The 24,676-nt window shown below is 35.3% G+C and overlaps 2 protein-coding genes across 2 annotated transcripts in view; both read right to left on the bottom strand.

Moving 5' to 3' along the window:
- The window catches only part of LOC589501 (myoferlin), a 69,807-nt gene extending 59,826 nt beyond the window's left edge, over positions 1–9,981 (bottom strand). Inside the window, exons 1-5 of the mRNA XM_030985973.1 lie at positions 9,513–9,981; positions 5,648–5,703; positions 2,943–3,034; positions 1,727–1,832; positions 532–610 (exon numbers count right to left, since the gene is read on the bottom strand). Of these exons, the coding sequence (XP_030841833.1) occupies positions 532–610; positions 1,727–1,832; positions 2,943–3,034; positions 5,648–5,703; positions 9,513–9,606 (427 nt within the window). The 5' untranslated portion in view covers positions 9,607–9,981. The remainder of the gene's footprint in view (positions 1–531; positions 611–1,726; positions 1,833–2,942; positions 3,035–5,647; positions 5,704–9,512) is intronic.
- Positions 9,982–16,834: 6,853 nt separating this feature from the next.
- LOC576348 (phosphatidylinositol 4-kinase type 2-beta) overlaps positions 16,835–24,676 on the bottom strand; it is a 15,843-nt gene continuing 8,001 nt past the window's right edge. The window contains exons 4-8 of the mRNA XM_796614.5: positions 23,075–23,228; positions 21,175–21,354; positions 20,763–20,896; positions 19,443–19,502; positions 16,835–17,522 (exon numbers count right to left, since the gene is read on the bottom strand). Coding sequence (XP_801707.2) covers positions 17,340–17,522; positions 19,443–19,502; positions 20,763–20,896; positions 21,175–21,354; positions 23,075–23,228 — 711 coding nt within the window. The 3' untranslated portion in view covers positions 16,835–17,339. The remainder of the gene's footprint in view (positions 17,523–19,442; positions 19,503–20,762; positions 20,897–21,174; positions 21,355–23,074; positions 23,229–24,676) is intronic.

Raw genomic sequence — 24,676 nt, 5'->3', positions numbered from 1 at the left:
TAGAAGACAGTATTAAAATCAGTCGGTGGCATCAATTTATTTAATAGCATTAATAGGGATTCGTATTGAGAAAAAAGGTGAACACCATTCCCCGTGTACCCAGGCGCGTACACGGGGGGGGGGGGGGGGGGTTGGGGGGTTAAACCCCCCCCTTTGGTATTTTTTTTTGTGTAAACCCCCCCCCCCCCCATAACCCCCCGAAACCCCCCCCTTTGTTTTTTGTTTTTGTTTTTTGTTGTTTTTGTATTAAAAAAAAAAATTCCCATGGCTGACCTAAAAAAGCAGACCTTACCCCCCCCCCCCCCCAACGGAGCAAAATGTCAAATTTTCAAATTTCGAGACCAAAAAAAAGAAAAAAATGTCAGCTAACCCCCCCCCCCCCCCCCCCCCCCACCCCGCTTATTCAGCGGTCGGCTAAGTCGTTGCGAAATGTTCGGCCCGATTTATAAATGTTAAACCCCCCCCCCCCCCCTTGAAAAAATCCTGCGTACGCGCCTGCGCGTACCTAACTATAAATGAATGCTACTTTACCTGCTCCACGACCCATTTCTGACGGACCAGACGACGCTGACTTTGGCTCTTGGTATTTGAGAAGAAGCTCAATCTCACCCTAGAGAGAAAAACAAAGATGAATTTTCAAAGATTTTTTCCCGCTAGTTCTTATATGAAACAATGCACAAGATACATATTTCAAACAAAATATCTCAGTTTAAAAAAACTAAGACATTCATCTTGTGTACATTTTTCCATAAATACCCCCATCTATCATATGTTTCATTCCTTTTCGGACATTCTTCACTAGGATCAAAAGCCTTGTGATGTACTCTTCCACATTGGTTGGTTGGTTTCATCTCACTGCTATTAAGTAGTTGCGTACAGGGGACCGACGGTTTGGAAAGTCCTCTCCGAGGAACTTGGTAGTGAGGATTAATTCCTTACCAGACCGCACTAACCGGGACCTCCCGCCCGGTTACCAGACCAATGCTCTATACAACTAGCTATCGCGCATTAACTCTACAAAATTAATCATCTTCAAGGTAAAGGTTTCTGGTAGGTGGGTACAGAACAGAAGTTTTATGTTCCTCCCAACACATGCAGTAACGAGATACCCCAGTAGACCACGGCCGACGAGACCGACAGCCCTGGCAGACCGGCAGGTCGCGGTGTCATCTATAAATTTGAAAGGCTGTCAGAATGTCACCGACACAACGGTCTCATGCATGTCGTTTTTTCCGAAGGTTCATAATTTCGAAGATTCGTTTATCGAAGGTTCGTAATTACGAAGGATCATAATTCGAAAATTGAGAAAAGGCTCATGAATCCGAAGTGAAATAAGGTTCATGATGCCGACAATTAAATAGAGCTCTGTATGGATTTTGGGATATTGAACCCTATTTCATTTTCGGAATGATTAACCTTTTTACATTTTCGGAATTATGTACCTTTTTACTTTTTCGGAATTACGAACCCTATTTCATTTTCGAAATTCTGAGCCTTCGGAATTATGAACCCCATTTCATTTTTTGAGATAATGAACCCCAGGTATGTGAACTTGTGTGTCGGAATTATGAACCTTTGCAAGTATGAACCCTCCTACCCTCCTAGAAAAAAAGAGCCTTCGGAAAAACAAGTAACCACGTCTCGAGGCCTTTAGTCATGCGCTATCGATGACCGACATCATCACTGTTACAAGTTTGAGACCACCCCTCCTCGGAAAATATCTTACCGTGGTAAGTCGATCGGATCCATCTTTAAGTTGAAGAGTACACTGTGTTTCTCTAGTCTTTGATCGTATGATGTCTTTCAGGGACAATTTGCAACATCCAATGAACCTGGAGTAAATGATAAATACAACTTATGGCTACTTCAAGATAATGATTCGTTATAACAGTTAACATGATTGTAAAGGCGGGGGTTTATATAGTTAGAATTATGTTTAAGATTATGGTTGAGAATGCGCCTCGGAATAGAATTATCTAGATAGACGGCGATATAGAAATGCCTATTATTATTATTCTATTATGCTGCAGAGCTGAAAGAAGAAGTACAGGATTTTGACCGCGGAGCAATTGTCGCTAGAGAGTGTGTCTTGCATCTGCTTTTTAAGAGGAAATCCACCATGATATTAAGTTGGTTTTAAGAGAAGCAGAAAAAGAGAGAAACAGTATAGTGATATTTTTTTAAAGCAAAAATCGATTAAAAATAAGAAAGATTTGATATTTCGAAGGTGCGATCAATAAAACACATTTGGCAACTCTGTGACGTATCCTGCGAGGTACCTTCCCATTCGTCCTGTATTAAAAAAATTCAAAAATGTATTTTAACCCTAAATATAATAATTGCAACTATGTTTTTATACAACCCCTGCATGAAACAAACTAGTCCGTCATCAATAGGTAAGAAAATTAAACTTTATGAAATGTTCTGTACAGAGCTAATTGGAGAGGATCTCGCAAGATACGTCACAGTGTTGCCAGTTTTTTTTAGTTTAACTGATGACAGCTTCAAAAATTCATAACTTTTTTTATTTTTGATCGGATATTGCTCAGACTTACACTAATATGTTTCTCTCATTTTCTGCTTTTATTGAAACCAACTTAATATCAGGGCGGACATCCCGTTTAAAGACACAACAATGAACAACACCCCTTCGTAATAAACAGGTGAACTGATTAAAGGTATCCACTTATTCTGGAAGCAAGAAGCGGCCTTTATCTACCAAAGCCCCCAACCAACATGTTTCTGCTTCTAACAATTTCCTCCACTATAAAAAGACTTGATTTTTTTCTTATGTTGTTACACATTTACTGTAATTGAATTCTTGTTTGTAATATACCTTAGAAATATTTGCTACTTTGTAAGATGTCGCTTTATATCAACGAATGTAGAAACAATCCAGATGAAATTAAATCAAATTCAAATCAAATTGAATCAAAACTTACCGATGCCTACCGACTCTTTCCCAATCTTTCACGTCAATCTCGATGAAATCTCCGATCTCTAAGGCTTTCGAACCTAGGTCCCAGTCCATTACCTGTTGGGATAGTACATTAACATAATTTTGTTGCTGCCAGTAATTATAATCCTACAAGGCTGATTCAAGCGAATTAAATGGCAAAAAAGTGTGATTGAATGACGATGTGTGTTACGTTGCGTTTAGAAACGACATTTTACTTAACTGATATTAGGTGTTAGGGGTGAATTTAGTTTACATTCAATAGTATGTAATCTTATTCCGTGACAATTCAAAGTTTACCCCCTTTTTGTAAACAGGTGATTATCATGTCGACTGAGTGTTTTTAATGCTTACGTGCATGTGAACCGAGGACATTTTTTTTTCGCGACATTTACTGCGCATATACAGTAGAAAATACAATATAATAGACAGTCCTCGTTTCGTATATCACGAGGATCAGAATTCACTTTTTAAATGTGCTGTGGCTCCACTTAAAGATTCATTTAGGTACTAGGCTTTTAATTAAAAAAAAAACAATCTAGTGATGGTCCTTTTCTTCGTTTATTTCTGTCATCGGGTCATACTGTAGATCTGCAGGTCAACTGAGGGAAAATGCTTTCGACGGGTACCTGCTGGTATCATGTAGGTACAGGCCACGTGATGTGGCTGACCCGACATTTGCTCAGGCAATATTTATTGAGGGCTTTATTTTGTTTCTAGATATTGAGTTAGGGTTCCGGTTAGGGTTGTAGTGATGCGATAAGGTTTTTAAGTTAGTTTTAGGGTAAGTAACATGGTACTTTGTTTCGGGTTGCGATTGGCTTTTTAGCTTCAGGTTTAATGTTAGGGTTAGTGTTGGGGTTGGGTTAAAGGGTTGGGTTTAACCGTTAAAGGGTTGGGGTTGGGGATAAGGTTAATTTTGGTTCCTCTGTTGACGGTAAGAATGTTTTTATTATAGGAAAATTGTCATGGAATAATTGTGACCGGAGGACGTGTCGTGCAATTAACCCGCATTTATAATGAGAATCAATTGCGTATTACGTAACAATTTGCAGACAACTGAAAGGGGTAAATTAAGAAGTACATACACCTTAAAAAAGAATGATTTCATCACCTTATGAGCACAGTTGAAAGAAAATGGAATTTGATAAGCCTAAGAATTAACAGCCCGTTTCCCATTGGTTGCTGATGATATGCTACGCTTTATACAATCAATCATTCTTATTCTATTAATAAAAAAGATAAAATGTTTTGAGAGGAATCAGTATACGTGAATGCAGAGCTCGATACAAGGTATTAATCAATGGTTAAAAGAACAATTCAAAAAGAATTACAAAATGAAAAATGTTAAAGATTCGAGATCACTTTGAATTTCAGACGGTCATTTTGTTATCGAGCCTTCACAGCGTCAACATGTGGTGTAACGTTTAGAAAAGTATTTATTTGGGTCAAAAAGTATTAAGGAATTCTGCGGAAGTCTCTTCCTGCAGATATTTTTTAGAGTATGTTTTCTCCCATTTGAACTACGAAATATGATATGTAGGCCTTGTTATTTTTAATATTTGAAAGCTTTGTGGTCTGGTCAATTTGGTGGATTTAGTGTGACAAACAGGGGGTGTTTTAGGTGTTTAAACACCCCCTTGGCAAAAGGGTAGTGTTTTAGAATGTTAAAGACACCTTTTATCTGTGTTTTATCTATACCCCCCCCCCCCCTGGACAAAAAAGTATTTTTTTTTGTGCTCAAGGGGGGGGGGGGTGGATGTTGAGAAAAAAAGAGGAGTGTTCACTCCCCCCCCCCCCCCTCCGTTGAGCCCCCCAAAAAATTAGGGCTTAACTCTCCCCCCCCCCCCTTATTCCCTGGCTGGCTGATTCGCCGCTAGATATTTTATCTTGAATTGGGCAAAAAAAAAACACCTGCTCTTAAAAAAATCCTGGCTACGCCCTTGACTGGCATTGTAGTTCTTATTTTGTGATTGATGCTTATATTGGTATCTTTACTACGGATGTGGTGTAAATTTTATTTAACGATAAGCGTATACAGGATACGTGACATGTTATTACTTATTACTTGTATCTTAACTCTCAAGTACCAGCAAAAAGCATTCTCATCTTAAAACAAGAGGCGAATTCAAGGCTGCATTGAATATAATTGTTTCTATATGCATTAATATAAAACATCACCATTACCAATATTTCCCGCGTACATATCATTAAAATAATCTTTCTATAAAGGCATAGTGCCTGACTCGATAAATGAGAAGAAGTGGGACAAGGGATATTTGATTACGAGACAGATGTGCAGTGTTGGTGTGCTGTTTCATTTTTATCGTTGTTTGAGCTAAAAATTATCATGACAATGGTCGAACACGATGATAAGGGAATAGATTGTGATCCTGTATGTCTATTGGATGAATCCAACCCGCGTTTCCTTGAGAAAAAGGGGGTTAATATATGTACAGTATATACTGAGATTCATACAGTTAAATCTTGTTCTAAGCAAACAATAATTGTACAAGACTAAAAAGAAGAAAACGTATATCGATCAGTTGATATAAATAATTCATTACATACACTTAAATTCTCCATTCTAAGAAGATTGAAATATTACAGAATTTGAGTATCTTGTCTATATACTAAAGTTGAAGTTGAAGTTTTTAAAGGGACGATATTTTGATATAAAGATATACTTACCGTTTCCCATGTTGGGTTTTGATCACTTTTCAGGTGTTGCGTCTTTCGTTGTACCCCTGCATGTAAAGAGACACAATATTGTTTTATGTAATGTGCTTTGTATGTCAACCCCCCCCCCCTCTCTCTCTCTCTATATATAATCTCTCTCTTGGTCTTTCTTTCTTTCTCTCCATCTCTTTGTTTGTGTGTGTGTGTGTGTCTCTCTCTCTCTTTCTTTCTCTCTCCCATGTTTTGTTTAGGTCGATTTTCAAATGCTAAATCTATATTTTACTCCTGTAAGAAGAAGACAAATAATGTTTCTCTCCCTCTCTCTCTTCCTCTCTCTCTCTCTACTCCTTCTCTCTTCACATTGAGAAACGACTTGGCTTACCTAAATATCAAGGTATGAATAACGATAGTATTCTCTCTTGACAAATGAAAAAGATACACAATTTGCCAAACCTCAGGGGGAAAACATTTTTCAAAGAGACTGGTTTTAAAGGTTTCTTTAAACAGTTGATGTCTAGGTGTTTTCTTTAGCGCAATTCACGTGCCATCACATTGTTTAAAAGCATTATTATAATGGTCGGATGATGTTATAAAATGAATCTTGGTATAATTTCTCCAAAATACCCACTCCCCTTCCATTATGCTATTTTTTTAAAGCCACATTTACCCTAAATACATCACACAATATTATTCAAGTAGGGTGTGTTGGTCTAGTGACATGATTTTTCGCTTACTGTAGGGTGCGAGAGGTCCCGGGTTCGACTCCCGGACAAGCCCAACGCAATTATTTTCCGTTCCAACTTTGTATTTTATTGATATTCAATCCAAATTAAAAATCATTTTGATTTTGAAGCAGAAACTTTAATTCCGCTTTTATGGCTAATATAGTGTAACTTCTTAATCATGTTATATTATATATACCTCTTCATTTTTCAACGAGAAGGAGTACAGGAGAATGTGACTTAGTGTGTATGAGATGAAACAATTTTTCAAGGTCAAGACACATTTTCAAGACTAATGTTTTTGATGCCCTTTCAGATCAGATTATTGCTCTAAGAATACCATTCCGATATTAAAATCCTTCCCTTTGACATAATATACGACAATGCTATTTTATACCTAAAGTGCCCCTTTTCACTTTTGCACGCCGTATGTTGTTTTAAGGCATAAAACAGATCTTCCTTTTCCCAATAATTAACAGTATTTTCACCACCAAGTAATTGATTTTGGATCTTTGACATATAGTTACAAAAAAATCATTACACCTCATAACCAATGATACTTCACATCCAGTGTCTTCTAGATCACTATCACATGTTATATTTTCCTTTGATTTGACTTATCTCAAACAAGGAGAGTAAGAGAGGAATTATAGAAAGAGTGAAAGAAAAGAAAAAATCCCAGATTTATCGACATAATAATAATTAAAGGGTAGAATATACATATGAGCTATCAGCTACAGATGTCTATGAATCCTTCGGATAAGCAAACATAATAAAATATAATATAATATAAATACAATGGAAATCTACACTCGTTCTGTATTATGCGGTTGGGTGAGCTGTGAAAATGATTATTCGTACAATCGTATGACATATGCTATGCATAAAATTTTGTCAAATTCGACCGCCGAGAATTTATAATTCAGAGGGTGAAGTATTTAATCAATTCTTCGTAGAATTGTTAGTTTTTAAAAAAAAGTAATACAGATGAGAGAACATGATTTGGTTTCATAAGCCTCATGAGCGCCATGGGCGTCAGAGCCTGGCGGATACCGGCGCTATATAAATATCCATATTATTATTATTATTATTATTTGTATCGTATTCACAAAAGCGTTGAATTACAGGCAGTAGATTCAATATTGATTCATTATTTTTAATGTGGAAATACTTTGGTGTAGCACATAGCCAGTTCTTAAATGGACACTGCGTGCAGTTTGCCTGACCCTTCCCCTTCCTGGCAATTTGTTTAACTTAGACAATTTGATAACAAACCCCTTTTCGTTATTCAGAATGAATATGAACATTTTAAATTTTTCAAACAAACAAAATCAATGTAGGCCTTCTATCTTTTACTTCTGAATCAGGCAGTGCAATCAATTATTTATTTCAAGGTTTTTCTCAGTCATAAAAATAAACAAATATTTTGTTTAATGGTTCACTGTCTATAATATATATATATATATATATTTATTCACTTGCAAACAACAAGAGTTTTATTAATATTTGAACAGATTTTTCACCTACACACACCTTCTCGACTTGAAAAGGATAGGGCCCAATCAGTTTGGTTATTATTCAACTGTTGTGTTGTCGCCTAACAGGCTGACGTGTTTGTTATTGCTCTCCAAGTTGCATGTTATATTTACTGGATTTCTGTACTTATGTGGATAATATAATGCATACTATCCTGTTGTACTATATGCAGGGATATTTTAGAGCTGGTTTTGAGTAGTCATAATGCTGTATTTATTTAGATATTTGCTGTAGTCTCCAATTAAGCATTCGTTCCTGCACCACAGTCGCATCATTAAAGAGAAATCTAAAAACTCATTTGTTTTCTTTGTAACTGTTATTTTCAGAGTGTAATGCACTTGGAGAGCATATAATTATTCTGTTTTTATTTACTAATGTAAAGCGCCTTGAGCATGTTTATGTAAAGGCGTTATATAAATATCAATATGTATGTATGTATGTATGTATGTATGTTATTGCACTACCAGCAAATTTACCTTCTAATTCATTTGAGCATTATTAATTCACCCCGCAATAAAACAGATGTTCATGTATGTATTAAGCATCCCAGCACGGCAAGTAGAACATGTATTTTGATAAAGGAGTAAAGCCCATTGGTTTGATATATGTTTGTTAAAATACCCTCTTAAGTATGTATTATCTTTACTTTCCCAATTATACTGGCATGTACCGGGCATGTATCATTCATCACACATGAATTTGTTGTGTTCACTTTTGAAAGCTAGTGTCCCCTGTTAACGCGTTTCCTGATAACAAACGAAGCGATAACATTTTCGCTCATAACTTGATAATCCAACGGGTTATTGTACAATGTCTAACAGTTTTAACAAAGTACATTTTAGGTCAAGCTAATGGTGGTAGTTGTTTATTTGCTTTTGTTATTAACAAAACCACCGTACTTTTGCATTTGAAAAAAATTAACTTGTTCCGGTTTTCCTGTGGTAGTGCACATTTTTCAGCCTGGATATGGATTGACGCCTTTGGCTATAATACACCATACAATTAAATTCTTCGTATTGTTCGCTGAAGATTAAAAATGATTTTCTGTAGTTGTGACTCAGGCATTTTGTTTCCCCTTTAAAAAGTCCGAATTATTGATCAGACGAATAATGGCAAAATGCAGCTATATATTATATCCAAAAATCACAGGCTTTTTCAGAAATTTACTAGTTTTATAATGGTAAATATTGAAGAAAAAGGTAAGATACAATAGAAGTAAAGGTATTGAATAGTTGATGGCAGGTTCTCATTAAACCATTTTCATTAAACATGTTAGAATTTAAATTGGTTGACTCACCGATCTCCATCCATAATGTTTATGTATCTATTTATTTTATTTACTTTTTATTTTCTCGTGGGTGTAGGCCTATTCAGGCCACTTATTTATGTTCATAAAAGCAATATTATCTTAATAACTTATACATTTTTTTCTTATCATTTTGTGAATGCAGAATCCAGACCTCGACATAAAATCCAGATTATTTTCTGTCTTACTAGTGTCCAATATGATATTAGTATAGGCCTATGACCACATACTGCACGAAATAATCTTTAATTCATACTCATTCAATGAATTCACATCAGCGATATAATTGACAGATACAAGAATGCAACCTTACCTTGGAAATTGGCGACCAAATACGGATCTACTTTTCCAAGCAAATCAAGTTTGGGCAAATTCTTGCCGCACTTTGCTGTGAGTTGAAGCGACATCTTGAAGATCAACTGCTCCCTTTTCCTAATTAAAAGATGCCTGTAATCTCCAGAATCTCCAACATCTTCAATTTTCTACCATATTGGTAGTACTGGATCTCTTAAACGATCTTGATTTGCTTATTAAGCGTTATTTCATTGACAGACGATGATGATAAAACTCGGAATAGAAATTCAGTCGGATAAATTGGAAAGGGGCGTGGGGTCCGCCTCTATATAGATCTAACGATTAGAAGGAAAAAAGTTTGACTGGTCTAAATGTCGAGTCATTGGAGCGTCGGTCTGACCCCATGGAAATACTTCCTCAACTCGACTTGTGACTGAAGTGGGATAATCACGTAACATACGTCGTACAAACCAGCCAAGCCAAGCCTACATGCAATTGTGAGCTACTGATTCGAGTGCACTATATTCAATAAAATAGACCCCGAGTTCAATAAATGCAATGATGCTGGTAGTCTATTTATATGCACACCCAAGTAGATATTCTGTCAGTTTTAAATTACGACTTCCCACAACAAATGCCTACCATTCACTGATATATGAAACTATCAATCCATCTAGAATTTCACCTTCACAAACAGAGTTTTCAGTCGTACATTGTACATTTTAAGGGGGCGGGTGGGTAGGCCTATTTGATATGAATTAACAAAAACTAATAACTAAATAAATAATCTAAAAAATTGTATCTAAATAAGATAAAATGGCCGGAATTGTCCAATCATTTACAAAACGCACTGAGCTACTTAAAGTCATACTCAAAAGTACAAAAGGCACAGCATTCTTATCATTAATAGTAATTTACTGAATCTTCCAGACTTCTTCCCCTTCACCTTTTCTTTAATAAAAATCAACTTGGTGCAAGGCCGGATATTTCCATTTTTTCATATGACACAGAATACAATAAAGCAGGTAAAAACTCTCATAAATGCAGTCATATTCATAATATTTATTGGAATATCGTTTTGAAATAGATCCACAAATGTTACAAAACCATCCATAAATATTTACAGTGACAAGACAAAACAACATTTCGATCATATTTGATGTCCACAAAACTTTAAATTAAATAGCAGTCGCTGATATATGAGAGCACTGGCAATTTTAACAGCATCAATTCCTTGTTTTACACCGACTTCAAATATATAAAGTTGATAGAAATCGATTTGAAAAAGAAGAAGAAATAACTAAATAAAAGATCCAAACAATCCAATTTGTTGCCCAATTAGGCATAAATCTTTTTCTATAACACCTTTTCTCAAGTTCATATATTTTTTAAATATTATACTATATTTCAAAACAAAAATGGAACTTGCATTCATTAAATCAACAAGAATGAATATAACTTACACAGAGCTTTCAAACAGCCTTGGAAATATCATGCAAATCACTTTGTTACCAAAGGTAAGTCAATCTCTTGAGACAGATAAGGCACAATAAAGAAACAGCAGAAGAAATAGAATAACTTTAAAACAAGTATCTTCTGTAAATTTAAATTACATTTGCCATGCAAGTAAAGACATGAAAAACCGATTAGAAACAGGTATAGGATTACACTTGGACATTAAATGTAATTTATGCAATAGGGATTGTATCTGCACAATGCCTATAATACAAAGATTACAACAAGCAACTGTTCTCTCTTCTACAGCTCACATCCACCTACAAACTACCAGGTATTTAAATCGATTTTGTGGTTAATTATGAATAAACAAATTGTTGGTGAATTTGGTACAGAGCAGCTGCTGCTCTTTTTCTTAAAACAAACAAAGAAGTGATATCAATACTAAGACAGGATATTAGTAGGGTGATCACACTGCCTGTGCACACAGTTAAATTATTAATTAGAATATTGTCTTTTCAGCCATGTGTGACATGGCCCGCTGATCGCCCTCGACTGTTATTCTGCATGGTGAAAATGCACGTCAATGTATAAAACTCCCCTACAAAAATGCAATATCCTCATATGTTTCACTCATTGAATCAATTTGTTGTTTACACTTAAGGTAGCCACAACTGTACTGGGGTCACCAAACTTTCTTTTTCTCTGAAATTCAGTCCTTGTGGAATGTTATGGCCTGTTGAATTAAATGGTTTCTCAGAAAATCGTCATAAATCCTCAAATCTGACATTTTTTCAAAAGAAGCTATACTGTGATGTAGCTGAAAGTCTGCAGATTCTTATCATTTGTTCGGTTTTTCTGAATAATTTGTGAAACATATGAGGAAATAGCTGTAACTGTGATGCAAGTAATTTCCATCGCCATATTTTATTGGCATTGCAAAAATATTTGGAACTTAATTTTAATATTTGGTGTAAATATGATCTATAAATAAATGATTTTAAAAAATGCCAACAAAATGAACAGTTTGACTTTCCTTTATATATAATTAGCTGAAATGACCTAATTTGCATATTTGATGAATATTCATATTTTTTTTTTCTTCAAAAAAAAATATTTCCATGCCTGTCTGATATACATAGGTTTCATTGATGTATCATGTTCGGTTTTGATTTGATTACATAAGCGCATATTAATTAGACGGACTTAGTTATTTTCACAACTTTTTCATATTTGCAGATTCGCAAAAATGGCAAAAATTACTTAATTTGTTTGCTTCTGTTTTCAAAACGGTAATAGATATATGAATTTTCTTTTTTGTAATTTTTACCACAAAGATGATTTTTTAGTATCTGATAATTTAATTTATTATTTGTGTCCAAGAAAGTGATGAATTAAGTTGTCAACTGTTGAATTTTGCCATTTCTGGCAGGTTTTTCGGTAATTTTGCGATATAAAAAAAATAGTATAAAATCACAACGCATTGACCAATTTCAATTCTGTTTTTTGTTTTTTGAAGCTTTCATAAAGCTTGATCATTTGCAATCATCAAATAACATGTGTTTGTTGTACTTATTTTTGGTGTGCTATACCTAATATTAGGCTATGAGGCTATCATTCAAATATATTTTTGATGGATAGATAAAAAAGAAAAAGGAAACATTAAATGAACATATCTCCAAAATATTGATTTTGAAGATAGTGATAAAGTACAGTAGTGATATCGATTCTAAGACAGGATGTTAAGCTACAAGGCTATCATTCAAATATGTCATTGATGGATAGATTAGCAATGTAATTTTTGTCTGTGTATTTAGCAATAGATATAGTAAACAAAGAATATCAAGACCAATTTTGTTTTTGACGTTCAAATGATAGCATTTTCAAACTATCTTGCCTTTCATGAAACATGTACATGTATATTAATGCATAATCCATTCGATGAAACATCCTGATACACAGGAAATAGTAACAATAAATAAGAACGCATACAAATGTATTGCTATTAAATCAATGTCATGCTGAAACACAACATAAGGAAGCAATGTTGATTTAGTAATATAACAATTGTACCTAAATTTTGCAATTATAATATCTAAAAAAATACCAAAAATGATAGAAATGCAAATATGGTCTCTTTTCTCACTTTCTATGACCAACAATCATCAAATAAAAACAAAAGTTACAAATTGAGAGAAATATTAACTATAAAACAAAATATCTGACAAGGGAAAAATTAGCTATGAAACAATAGAATCTGAACGGTAGATATATATGTAAACTGCCTATATACTTTGTTCTTAAAAGGCATTTGCAGTAAAATTCTAGGTTTATTTCATTCAACACCACCTCAACCAAAATGCAAATTTGTGTATATCTATTTAATTCAACTGAGCTAATGACACTTGTTAACGCTATAAAAGAAAATCAACTCATATGCTAATATGAAATCTGAATCAAAATATATATTTTTTATAACATATAGCTTATAAATTATAAATTGCATTCCTGGCTTTTTAACTAGATGGAGAAAGAATATCTGAGTCTGATGAAGAAAAAAAAATCATAGTTGAGGCTTCATATCCCTACAGGTTGCTATTAGGAAAGAAAGAAATACATACGTTCATATTGCACTTCATATATAACATTACAAAATGAAGAGAAAACTCAATTACCGTCATGGGCACAAATATACATTTACCCTTCTCACTTTCTAACAAAACTCAATAGGGCTAAATAATACATGAAGTATACTCAATTATACTTTTTTTTGCTCTATTTGAGGAGCATAATTCTGGCTGACAAACAAAAACAGCTTAAAACACACACAGAGAAATGGTAGGAGAATATATGGAGTGCTCATTCACTGATTTCTCGAAATATTTGTTGATTTTAAGCTTCTTTAAAAGTTGAAATTAATGCAATAATGTATACTACTACCTCATGACAGGCAGGTGAATAACACAAGTGAAACCATATCATCCCAAAACTAAAATATAGCAAAAAAAATTGTCTACAGAATTGTCTTTTTGCCAAGATGATAATACAAGATGTTGCAAACTAAACTGTTATTTTATCAAATTCAAGGCTTTGATCAAAATGATATCTAAATTCATTGATTAGCTTTCGAAGCAATTATCACAAGTCTAATACATGTAAAAACAATTTCTTCACAAGCATCTAACATAAGTTGGTAACAAACAAAAATTAAAGGTAGTTTCATGGCTTTATAAAACAAATTTTAATGGTCGATGTTCAATTCTTCTGTTAAAAAACAAAAATACCCATTTTTCCAACAGAAGTGACAGATGAGCACAATGATAAATAATAGAGTAATGATGACTTTTATTTTAGAAAAGTCTGAAAAACAAAAGAAAATTTGGATAATAATAATACATACATCTGAAAGTTGATATATTTACTGGTAGGTAGAAGGTTAAATTGAAAAAAACCCTCATTTTCCATTAATGCTTCTTGTGCAATGTTTTCCACCAAATAAATATCAGAAATCCCACTTTGAAATTAGTATACTCCCTAAGACTTTTGTTTAAAGCAACAGTGACAATCTATTGTCCATTTTACTTTGTGCTTAAATCAAGAAATTGTAATATTGTGGTGAGTCAATGGCCAAGTAGTGGTTCTGACAAAATACTAAAATAATAGATAGCCTTGTAAGTGAGGGAACTTCATACCTGTCAATTTTTTGCAGGAAAAATTACCAACAGCTCACTGCAAAATTAGGAATACAATTACATGAGCGCTTTCAGAGAAAAAGAGGAATCTAGGTTTCATAACATGAGGCTGAAGGATAAACAATTCCTCAAAAGTAGGCTGCTATGCAACTTCAGGAAGAAAAAAAAATAAACCTGGACAAAGACAAATAGTCTGCAAAAATACTTGAGAAAATTATCCAAAATTAATCACTGATATGCACCACCACCTATATGAATTTTTTAATATTTAGTATTTTTCTGACTTTGACCTTCAATACATGTACCGATAATACAACTAATTATGGACTTGCACATACAGTTAAATAACAACTAAGTTATTCATACCCTTACCATGCTTTGTAATCTTTTAAGTATGTGAAAAATAGAATTTTCTCTTTTTACGTTTCTTGGTAATATGATATATTAATGCTTATATCCAAAAGTATTCAACAAAAGCCCTAATTCAGCCAGTCCATCTTTCATTCTTGAGTTACAAAAAACACAAAAGGCATAACATTTTTAAGGGGTATGAATAAGTTTAGTTTTTATCTGTATGTCCTGTATCACTCAACTATGGTTGAAATCTCTTCATTATCAACTTACGGATAAAATTTGATAAATACAAATACACTGAATGACATATTGTCCACCACACACATGTTTGATGCACATGTACTTGTTACATCCAAAGCAGAAATTTCGTACAAGTACATTTTGTCAATCAATGTTTCACACATTTATTTTTCCTCCTTTCATTACCCTATGCAGTATCACAATAAAAGTCAAACAACAAAGACATTTGATCCTCGTACATTTAGTCCTGTTTCGCAAAGTACAAAAACACTCCACCAAGGCCACAATTTCCACTTGCAAAACGCTCAGTTTTTTGTCTCCTTTTTACAGACACAAGGCAAAAGATGCAAAAGTTTAAAAGCAGCTTTTGCTTTTATGAAGCAAAGTATATCGGTGATTGATGAAGATGATTGTCAAGAAAATGGCAATAGCATCATTACTACTAAAATGATTAAATATTCATGCCTCAATTTGACAGCCTAGCTCACTTACACTTTGGCATGTTTACCCAAAGATAAAGATGTTTATACTGCTAATGTTTAGAGATTCTATTCTTAATCAATTCAGCACAAAGAAAAATTATTTTATGTTATTTTGTTAACCCTCTTAATTGTACATCTACAATGTATACATACATGCTGGACTTTCATTCAACAAAGAGGGCGTATTTTAAAACCACAAACTTTCACGACACAAAACCTTCATGAATTGTAAGCAACAGCCACTTTCACAGCAAAGAAATTTCACAAATTTGCAAAAATGCAGTGTCATGTCAGTTAAAGGTAATACAAAGTTTGGAGAAATTTTGAAATAGTGGATAGTGATTCTTTACAATTTTGATTTATTTGGATGCCCCTGTGGATGTATTATAAGCGCTAGAAAATTTAGCCGCTAAAACACTTCTGCTTTTAAGAAAAATTGAATATCAAATTTATGGGTGCTCCCGGTAAATTTTGATAAAATTTAAATAGCGCTTATAGCCATACAATGGTAGCTGCGACCATGAAAATCTCAGAATATGTAATTGTGATATATAATTTTCAAACGGGAATAGCCAATCGGTCGATTGTAGTCAAGAAACTTTGTTTTATGGCTTAATTAATATCTTGACCTTGAGCGGGAGCTATACAACATAAAGAGTTTTTTATTCACAATTTCATAACTTTAGACTTGATTTCAACCTCGGAAACGATCACTAAATATTGTATGATCCCATATGCTTCCAAGAATATGTTCATTTGAACCAAATTCATGACCCCACACCAAAACTTTGTAGTACCTCTAATACTCTGGTCACACAAACGGGACTAACATCAATAACAAATGCCAAATTTCTATGACAAATTTGCTCTCAGCCAATCAGATGCCATGATTTGAGTAGGCTATAGCAGTCGTTGTAACTTGTTATTGATAACAAGTTTTATGACCCAGGTCCCACATTGAGCAGAAACTATGTAACTCCAATGGCCAAGCATCAGTCTTACTTGGAGACGTTATGGGGTAGGTTTGGTGATGTGACTCACAGAATTCAGGAAAATCAAGTGTATGCGAAAGTACAGTACATGACAAGATAACGACATATAACCTTAAAATGGAATGCTTCATTCAAATAGTTTATTTTTCAATACATGTATACCGGTAGTCTCTAGCTACATTCTACCTAAAACACAATCACTCAACTTTCGAAAAATGAACTCATGGATAAATTCACCCCCCCCCCCCCCTCTACATTGTATTATTGATGTAGAAATCATGTAGGATTGCTTGATATGTATTTGAAATGTTCCCTAACATATTCAAATTTATAGATGTTTCTTTCCTGGGGACCTAGTGACGTATAAACCATTAACCCGTTATTAATGAATGAACTACAATACTTGGGAGTCCAGTCTGAATACATTACTTGTTGCTATGTTAGGCAAGCCTCGGTCAAGCATTCAGGTTTTCTAGAACAACCTTTATTTATAAAGATGCATACAATTTGAATATGTTAGTAAACCGGTGTATTTAACAGGGATGAACAAGCTATTTGAAATTGCACTGAAGTTGATTTTTCGAAAATCTTTGCGATCGCGTTCCCCGGTCATCTTAGCCACTAGCCGTCATCAACAGCAGCTAAAGAAGGGCATCTTTTGGTGGAAGCTCTGCGTGAAGGAGTCGCTATGGTGACGGATGCGGCCGGGACCGGTGCTTCCATCCTGCTTGTTCTTCTCCACCGTGATAAGGGGCATCTGGACCAGCTGTACGGGTGCCTTGTTGTCCCTCATTGCCTGGCCCAGGTTCAGTACCTGTAGTAGGGGTAGAGGGGATGGGGGACGGGGAAATGTTATTTTATATATTGGTCATTAATTGTTGTACAATGTTGACTAATGTCCTTTAAAAAGTCATTGATCTACATTTGCCACAGTCAACCCAGGTGAAGTAAATGGGTTCCTGGCAGGAATTAATTCTTTGAAATGCTAGAGCGCCATAATGGCAGCCTTGCTTAAGCCAGGGTAATAATCGAGGCAGCTCCAGGAGCGTCAAAACGTGACAAACATGTGCCCTATATAAGAAGCCACCATTATTATATTCTACTTTATCTCCAATATGCACTCCCATCACACGAGTACAAACTATAGTTCAAATCTATAGTTCAAATCAGCAAAATATGTACCGGTACATGTACATGTATATGGTTAAAATTTTGTTTGGGTATTGAACAATAAAAGGGACAAAATTTAAATGTGTATATATTCATCTTCCAACAAATAAACAAGTATGATAATTTAATAAACTACATGTAATACCACAAACAAACAAAGTTTTTGTTACATCCTGCAAAGGCTTATCTATTTCAGAATCATATACTTATAGATATTTCAAGAAAAGTGCATCCATTTATATAAAAAAAAGGTCATTTTGAAACATTTTGCAACAGTTTTTCACACACAAAACCATACACCTATCAGTCGTCCTTTTTCTTTTCTGATATTTCAAACGATCTAAATCATAATCAGTGTCATTCTTAGCTCAAAACTACATCTGTACGACCAAGAAGTTACCTTCTTGGTACGACCTATCATAAATGAATGCACATATCCTCTTGTATGTATATTTCCTAACATTATCAAAGCTGCACTTGGACATCACATAGGTCTACGATTAAATGTGATCGGTAAAACAAAACTACAGGACAATCTCATATACACTAGAATTTATAACACAGCTGTCTGATATTTGCATATTCTGGAAACCTACATTCAGTTACTTGATAAGACCTGTACCAGTAATGTGGTTGCTTTTTATTATCGAAAATGACGTCACGTAACATTGAGCTTTTCCTTGATAACTGATAAGAGCAATATTTACACTAGAAAATCAAGAACGATTCGAGGTCAAAGGTCACATCAACTCACTGCTCAAAACAAGATAATGCCTTATTGACTCTAGATTATTCTGATTCTTATGACATTAATGAATCATAAAGAGTAAACTTTCCAAGTTCAAGCAAACTTTAACTATAAGAACCCAAAGTATGCACTCAATGAAGCAAATAGACATATTTATAAGACAAATCTGCGAGTCATACACTGCCACTGCCAGAGCCAGATGATAGAATTATGTATTCTATTTTCTTTGAAAGTACATTTTAGCAAAATTGACTTTTCAAGCTCAAACTTATTAATTTGTAATCATCATTTTAATCACAAAACAATTTAAAGGCCCGGTCACACATAGACAACGCACGGGGGGGACGCACGGGCCGCGCATTGGAAATTTGCAATTTTTTCCAGTGCGTTGTCATGCGTTAGGTGTGCGTCATCCTTCGTTACTCGTTCGTCGAGCGCGCTGGACCAACGCTATGGGTTCGCCGTCATTCGCTGTGTGCGTCAGGATATTTTGAGCATGCTCAAAAGTATGCGCGGAGCTTGACGCATGAATGTACACGCCAAAAGGATGCCAGACATGCGCAGAGCGCGCTAGACCAACGCCAAAGTCTTTTGTGTTTTTCCTAAGAATGAAAGGTGGACTGGTGCAATTTTGTAAATTATCTTGTGTAATTATTTTTACAATTGTTTGTCCCATGCTCAAGTAAAATACCCCAGGGCAAACTGATTTTACACAAAAAAAAATTGAAAGAAAGAAGGATAGAAGGAAAAAACGTTTATTAAATATTTCTTAAAATAATATTTTAATTCCAATGAAATTAAGCATTTAATTCTCACCTGGCCACGCATGACAGCCATCTGTTTCTCATACATATGTTTATCAAAGCCTTTATCCTCCTGAGAAAGAAAAAAGAAATCAGCATAAACTACAAGTAACGAAAAGAAAGTTGAGAAACATGATTATATCATTGATAACATATGCTGCTGTGCACTTGTGTTATGCACGATATTGTGAATGCCCTTTATGTATAAACCATGAATGAACAAAAGATTCATTCATTCAGATTCAGATTCAGATTCAGATTAATTTGATTGGTCCATTTGGAAATTCAGTTGTTGGCATTACATAAGCACATGAACAATATACAATAGAAAATAATATACACAAATAGATAATACACAGTAGCAAATGTACAATGCAATCGCAATCGCATGACCATAACTGGTCTTTATCTTTAACACAGGTCACTATGTGCAAATGAGAGTTGGGGTTTTGTAACCTAATGATAAATATCAAGACCTCTTTTGTTATCTTGATAGTATAGGAGAGTAGAAACGATCTTTCCCCTCCTAATAATGCCACTTTTCTGTGAAAGTTTCAGCACCACACACTGCTGGTCTAATATTGTAGAATTACATTGCAAACAGTGATGATCAATTTGTTAAAAACATATCCAGTCTAAAGATAAATAAGGTCATGTCTATTTGCATTTGTACTGTAAATTGAGTTAAAGATACACAAATATGCATAAGGCCAAGCTTATAGAGAGATGGATGCATTATATGCATAAATTAAACATCAAATGCACAATTGCAAATACTTGCAAAGTTTTTATATAGTGTACTCCAAAGTTATTTCCACAGTTGAACATAGTGACAGGGCTGTAGGCCCTGTGTTTTCATAGAATGAATGTTTGTATCTGTTTTGTGTTCCTTTCACTAGCACGTGTCTAAGGGCTTGCAAAATATTACATTTTTACCTGATAGAATGCAAAATAATCAGACAATATGTGACCCAGTGGCTAAAAATTGCCAATACAGTTCACAAATTCATGTACACATGTGGGGTGGTGATTTCATGGAGAATGTGTTACTGATTTCTTATCCAAGAATACATCTTAAGTGTAAATTACCGGTAAGATTTTTGTCTTACACTCATCTGAGAAGAATGCAAAAAACGGTCAGAAAGCAAAACCAATTGTATGAAATTGAAATTGTTCTATAGTGGTAAACTACAAGTGCTACAGAGTACAGACTATCAAAATGCCTTGAATCTCCACTTTCAGACAATATATATATCGAAAACTGAATTCTTTCCAGTTAATCTTTAGCCAATAAGTCACATTATGATATTTATCAAATATATATCATACTTACACCAAAGAGGCTGTAGAGCTCTGTACAGAGTTCTTCCATGAAGTTCATATCACTAATTTTAGGGAGTACATGGTCAATGGTCTCCTTTGAAAACTTTTGCTTAGCCTGAGGTAGCCACGCCCAATGGTATGGATCTGCAAACATGAAAACAAAGAAAGTTTGGATTAATAATGATAACGACAACTGTTGTTTATACATCACCTTACATAGACAAGGCAGAAGTGACCAATGCCAGTAAACAACTAGGCGTTGTGGCGTGCGCCTGTAATCCAGCTAACAGTGGAAGTTACAAACTGTATGTCTCCTAGCTATACATTATCTACATGTATGTTTAACTATTACTTGTTGATATTAATACGGGCATAAACACAAACAAATAACAAACAAAGAAACATGCTGAGGTCATACTCACATGTCCTCCACTCATCTGGGTGCTTGAAAGGGAAGGCTAGTCCATTATCGATGGCCGCTACATGAGTGACCGGCGAGGTGACCATACCCCAGTCCTCGCCTGATTCATCAAGGTTCTGTTGCTGGTTCTCTACCATCGTCGTCTTCTCATATTTGATCAGCCAGTTGTCGTTACCCCTATCTGTATGGGGAGAAAGATGGATGAAAGGAAAGTTGAGGATTTGTTTGGCAACATAAAGCTTTTGAATTTATCCGTTGAATGCCAAAAAGGTGTAACTAAAACCCTATTAAACAGAAATAAAGTCCTGATTTATAATATTTTTGGCACCTACTTTCATATCTTTGTAAGGATAATAAAAAATAATAACAACAATAGTAATAATAGTAATAATAGTAATAATAATAAGAAGAAGAAGAAGGAGAAGAAGAAGAAGAAGAAATCTTGTATATGTAGAGTAGCCTCATCAGTATTAAAAATTGTTCTCCCCAAGGGCCCTGCAATCATATTATTACCTGACTTTAGACATGCTACCATGAAAAGGCACTCAAGCATTCAATGAATTACTTCCAACCTATTTACCTCACCTCATGAGACTGGTGTAGGTTTATAGAAGCAGTGTAATGTAGCGTGGGTTCCACATTACAGGGAGAACCGACATTAAAGGAGGCACCAATCTCACTAAGTGGATGAAGTATTACTAAACATGGCCATCCAATATGGGAAGGGATTCACAGAGGATATAATTTTGTCTTCTTTTCTTGGTACCTTTATCCCTACCTCTTTCCATTTATTTCATATCTTATATACTAATACCACTAATCGCCGCGGGGGGTCCAAAACGGTTCCTCAAAAACCTCTTTCCCCGACCCCGCTCGCCTCCGCCGTGGCGCGGGAACGGTGGCAAAATTCCACGAGGCCTGTCTCCCGTAACCCGCGTGCCACCTCGACCCCGCGATCGACGTCCATGCCGTTAAACGCGGTTTCGGGGTTTCGGGGAGGACGGGCGGACGAAAGCACGGCGGGCGTCGTGGATTGCAAGGAGGTGACGAACCCGCGAGAGCGAGTTGACAAGGCGTGCTCCCGCCCTCTGTCTAATTATCAAAGAGAGACGAAGAGACACACAATATACGAGAATCCACTCGCGTCAACGGGTGTAGCAAATCTCATCGTAAAAGGGTGCGGCGTACCCCGAGTTAGACCTCTTACTATAGGATATGCTTTGTAGCGTGTCAGAGAAATACACATTAACCGATGACTCACCCCGGTGATGAGATGTAGTAAATCTACGCTCTGACGGGCTGTGCTTACCCGTGTTATGGATCTTGCTATAGGGTATGCTTTGTACGCCAGACGGCCTATGCCTGTACGTGTATGCGATGATTTTACGCTCATGTCACACACACAGTCGGTTTGCGACTTTCATTCTATGATTGCCGTGATTTGTAATTTGTATATAGTTAACGTGAATTAGAGGTATGAAAGCAGGGCTAACTTTGTGATTATTCCGTCCATGTTTACTGAATTTTGATAATCATTCTTCAAAGTAAAGTTTTCACAAGAAATCCATCGTAACTTACAGTTCAGTTGCAAGCTGGCTGCCTTGAGGCTCGAGTCCACACACGGACAGCGCATTGCGCCACTGCACTGCTGCCGAGCACTGTCGGAACTGTGACTGTGTGTGAGCTGAGCTGGGCTACATAGAGTAGAGTATATCCAATGATATATAATTTAAGACCACACGTATCTCAAACTGAATATGGAATTGTTTTTAGGATGTCGACACTGAAGGTTCTCCCCTTCAGATTTCTGCAGGCAATAAGTTCTTATAACAAATTGTTTTTCTCCTGATGGGGATGGGGAGGGGCAAAATTAGAGGGAGCCGAGGGGAAGATTAGTTTACCTGTGTTTCTAATGATGTAATCTAAGACCACAAGCCTCTCAAATTGAAGTTGGAATTCTTTGGATGTCGACTCTGGAAGGTCCTCTCCTTCAAATCTCCGCAACCAAAAGTCTGCATCCTTGAAACCACTCACAAACAGCTGGAATGATCCAACCTGAAGAAACACACAAACAAAACAACAAAATTAAAACAATGTTAAAAGTATTGTGGTTCAGTGGGTAAGTCACCAGACTATGAATCATACAGTGCAGGGTTCAAGTCCCTGCCACTTATCAAACGTCCTATTTGGCAAGAATTTATTCTATTTTTTCTACATTCTTGACCGAGTATAGTTGTGGGTAACTGCTACGATTGATCCTAAAAATGGACTTAGTGCTGATAATGGTTGCAGGAGCTAAAGCCAGAATAACTTCAAAAGCTCTTGTTAACACCATATTAATACTCCTGTATCATAATATATATGCTCTACAAAATACAAAGTATTATTGGTGTTACAGGTAGAATCTTCTTTCATTACAAAAAATGTATTTTCTTCAAATACAGGGCATACTGTACAAAATGTATGTTGTGGTTTGCACTTAAATGTATTAATATCTGGTACATTTAAAAAGTATCATAAACATATTTCTTTAGAAATACATACTGTATCATTACCGAGTTGAGCTATTTCTGTGTTTTTATTGGATTTGTATCATATTGATATTGTAGGGATTTATTTTCTTCCATAAACATAATAATAATAATAATCTTTTAAAGCCCACTCCAAATTTTATTAAGTTAAACCGAAAATGGAAATTCTTTTTGCCTAATTGATCGTGAGCCCGGCAGACACTGAGCAGCACCAGATCGACGTTGCTCTATCCCTTATTGTTAAACGCCAAACAAGGTAGCAGCAACTCCTGTCTTTTAACGTCTTTTGGTATCACACGGCCAGGTTTGAACCCACGACCTCCTGGTTGTGAGGCGGACGCTCTACTGACTGAGCCAACACACCAACATAGCAAAAGTGCAAAATAATCAAATTAATCTACCGGTAGTTATATTACCCCCTTGATAGTACATGTAGTTCATGTACTTCCTTTTGAGAAGAAAAAATAAAATGGGTGCCAGGGTTAAAAAACTAAAAGTTACATAAAATAATGATATTGAAATGAGTGTGTTCATAGTGTACAAATGAACATAGTATTGATATTTAATGAGAATATTTTACAGGTCCGAAATTATCTTACACTGGAAAGTGTTCATAACTTCATAATCATTCTTATGACTTAATATTACTTCCTGGCATAGTCTCTGAATTATACTTGCCGATGGTGCCTAAAATAAACCAAGAGGTTCGACTCACATTTCATTTCATGTCCTTCATCCCTAGACTTACCATATGTTTGTAATTCAATCATAATTGATTGTATAGACTTGTACTGGTAGATATTACTGTAGCTTACAGTAGTCTCCACTGTGTGATGTGCATGCACAGTACATGTACACAACTTGTCACTCATGGTTTAAAATTTAGTACATGTGTGTATGAGTTTTACCAAATTGAATGAATACTTAATTATGCTTCTGCGTTTTCAAACGTTACTTAAAAACTTCAGCTGA

This window comes from Strongylocentrotus purpuratus, unplaced genomic scaffold (assembly GCF_000002235.5).
Source record: "Strongylocentrotus purpuratus isolate Spur 01 unplaced genomic scaffold, Spur_5.0 spur5_scaffold_15, whole genome shotgun sequence".
Classification (NCBI taxonomy): Eukaryota; Metazoa; Echinodermata; class Echinoidea; order Camarodonta; family Strongylocentrotidae; genus Strongylocentrotus; species Strongylocentrotus purpuratus.
Note: the sequence above shows the minus strand (reverse complement) of the source record. Positions and strands in the feature narration are given on the sequence as shown.